Here is a 1,931-nt window from a genome sequence, read left to right on the forward strand (position 1 = left end):
GCTCTAGATAAACCAGGGTCTCCTGGAAACCTGTCATTTCTGTTCGGTTCTGCAAATTTATCCCTTCTCTATCCTGCAGGTGATGTAAAGCAACATGAGAAGGCTCTAGTTCGATTCTACGACAATGTAATGCAAGGTATACTCCGACATGTGAACTTCGATATAGTCAAGTGTGTTCTGCTCGCTAGTCCTGGCTTTGTCAAGGATAAATTCTTCGAGTATATGTTTCAGGTATTTACTTCTCAACATCAGAGGCTCCATCAGTTAGGTTAATAAGCAAGTTTCAATGCTGTTTCTTTCACAGTTGAAAATCCAGCCTAGTTAGCTTTGAGGGTAGCACGCCTGCCTTGTAAGCACTAGGTTGTGGGTTCGATTCCCACGTGGGGTGGACTTTATCTTAAACATATAAGGTTCGTTTTTGGAATGGCTGGCCTTCTTCTATTCCGTCTTCCTTTTCTCTTCGTTTTTGGGATGATAAAACCTCAGCTGTTACAGTTTCCTACCTATAAAAAGAAGAAGAAGAAAAAGAAAGAAAAATGTCTAGGATTTAAGGCTTTTATTGGATACATAGGTAGGTACGTTTTTTTTTTTTTTTTTTTTTTTTTTTTGACTGTCCATTTTGAAAATTAAATTTTACGAGTTTAGTTCTTTGTAGCGTATTAAAATTTTCCATGATAAATTCCCCAAGGGTTCTTTCTTTACAGTAATCTGAAGACAGAAGAAAAAAATATTAATCAGAAAGAAAGTCATTAAATTTTAACTTTATCAGGTTACTTCTGCGCCACCCTGTACATAGTACCTACCTAATAGCTACTTAGGAACTTGAAAACTGAATACAGGTTACGAGGAAAAAAAACCCTATGTAGGTACATTAGATAGCGTGGGTATCACACTTCACACTGGGCTCGCACGCCGGAGGTTCGATTTCCGACGGGGTTGAGTTTTTTACTTTCCTTATCCTATAGGAAGGAAAGTAGGTAATGTAATCTGGTCAAATTTTCGATGGTCAGTTTTTAGTGTCAAAACACGTTTTGAGGTCCCTAGAGCCTAAATCCAAAGTTTCAGCCATTTTTAGTGCCAAAACACGTTTTGAGGTCCCTAGAGCCTAAATCCAAAGTTTCAGCCATTGGTCCGTGTGTGTGTCTGTCTGTAAACAAAATATCTCGAGAACGGTAAGAGCTAGAGACTTGAAATTGTATGTAGCTGTCAAATGTGACGATACGATACGAAACTTTTGGTTAAGACCGGTGCAACGGTTGGCGGCATTTTACCGCTTTTTGCGGTTTTCGGTGTAATTTAACAATATCTCGCGGGAACGGTATAAGCTAGAGACTTGAAATTTGGTATGTAGTTCACAAATGTGACAAGGATGCAACACAAAATGTTTGGTTGAGATGGTTGATGCGCTTGGCGGTATTTTGACCGCTTTTGGGCATATTTCGACCGTTTTTTTTTTGGCGGTTTTTAGCTATAGCGACAAAACGGTTAGAGATATTGTAAAAGTTAGTTTAAAAGAACACTCAAATAAGCATCATTCAATAGGATAAGGAAAGTCGTGTGATGTTCACAGCAGATTTTTCAGCTTCATGCTTGGAGTTCAGTCTCGTGAGGACTGTTCAAGGAGCGACCAGTGGCGACATCACCAGTGTAAAAATATTATTGGGATATGGAATTTGATTGCAAAGGAGGCACTTGGTGCTGTGATGTCCACAAAAGTTGTGAAAAACCTCTGTTTCACCACAAACAATTCATGAGTAGTGTCGTGTCATGAAGGTTGTTTATCCCTGACGGAACAGAAGCTGAGGCAGAAACTCAGCATTAGTAGCACTACGGCACTGGATAGGAAATATATTGACACGCCTAGCTGACATGAACCTGAAATGAGAAATGAAAAAGAAAAAAAAAAAAAAAAAAAAAACAAAAAATATCTC

General features: G+C 38.8%; 1 protein-coding gene across 1 annotated transcript in view; it reads left to right on the top strand.

The window, feature by feature from the left end:
* LOC103517089 (protein pelota-like) overlaps positions 1-1,931 on the top strand; it is an 8,052-nt gene that overhangs the window by 3,084 nt on the left and 3,037 nt on the right. The window contains 1 exon segment of the mRNA XM_008482100.3: positions 80-231. Within this exon segment, the coding sequence (XP_008480322.2) occupies positions 80-231 (152 nt within the window).

Source organism: Diaphorina citri, unplaced genomic scaffold (genome assembly GCF_000475195.1).
Source record: "Diaphorina citri unplaced genomic scaffold, Diaci psyllid genome assembly version 1.1 scaffold1744, whole genome shotgun sequence".
In the NCBI taxonomy this organism is placed as follows: Eukaryota; Metazoa; Arthropoda; class Insecta; order Hemiptera; family Psyllidae; genus Diaphorina; species Diaphorina citri.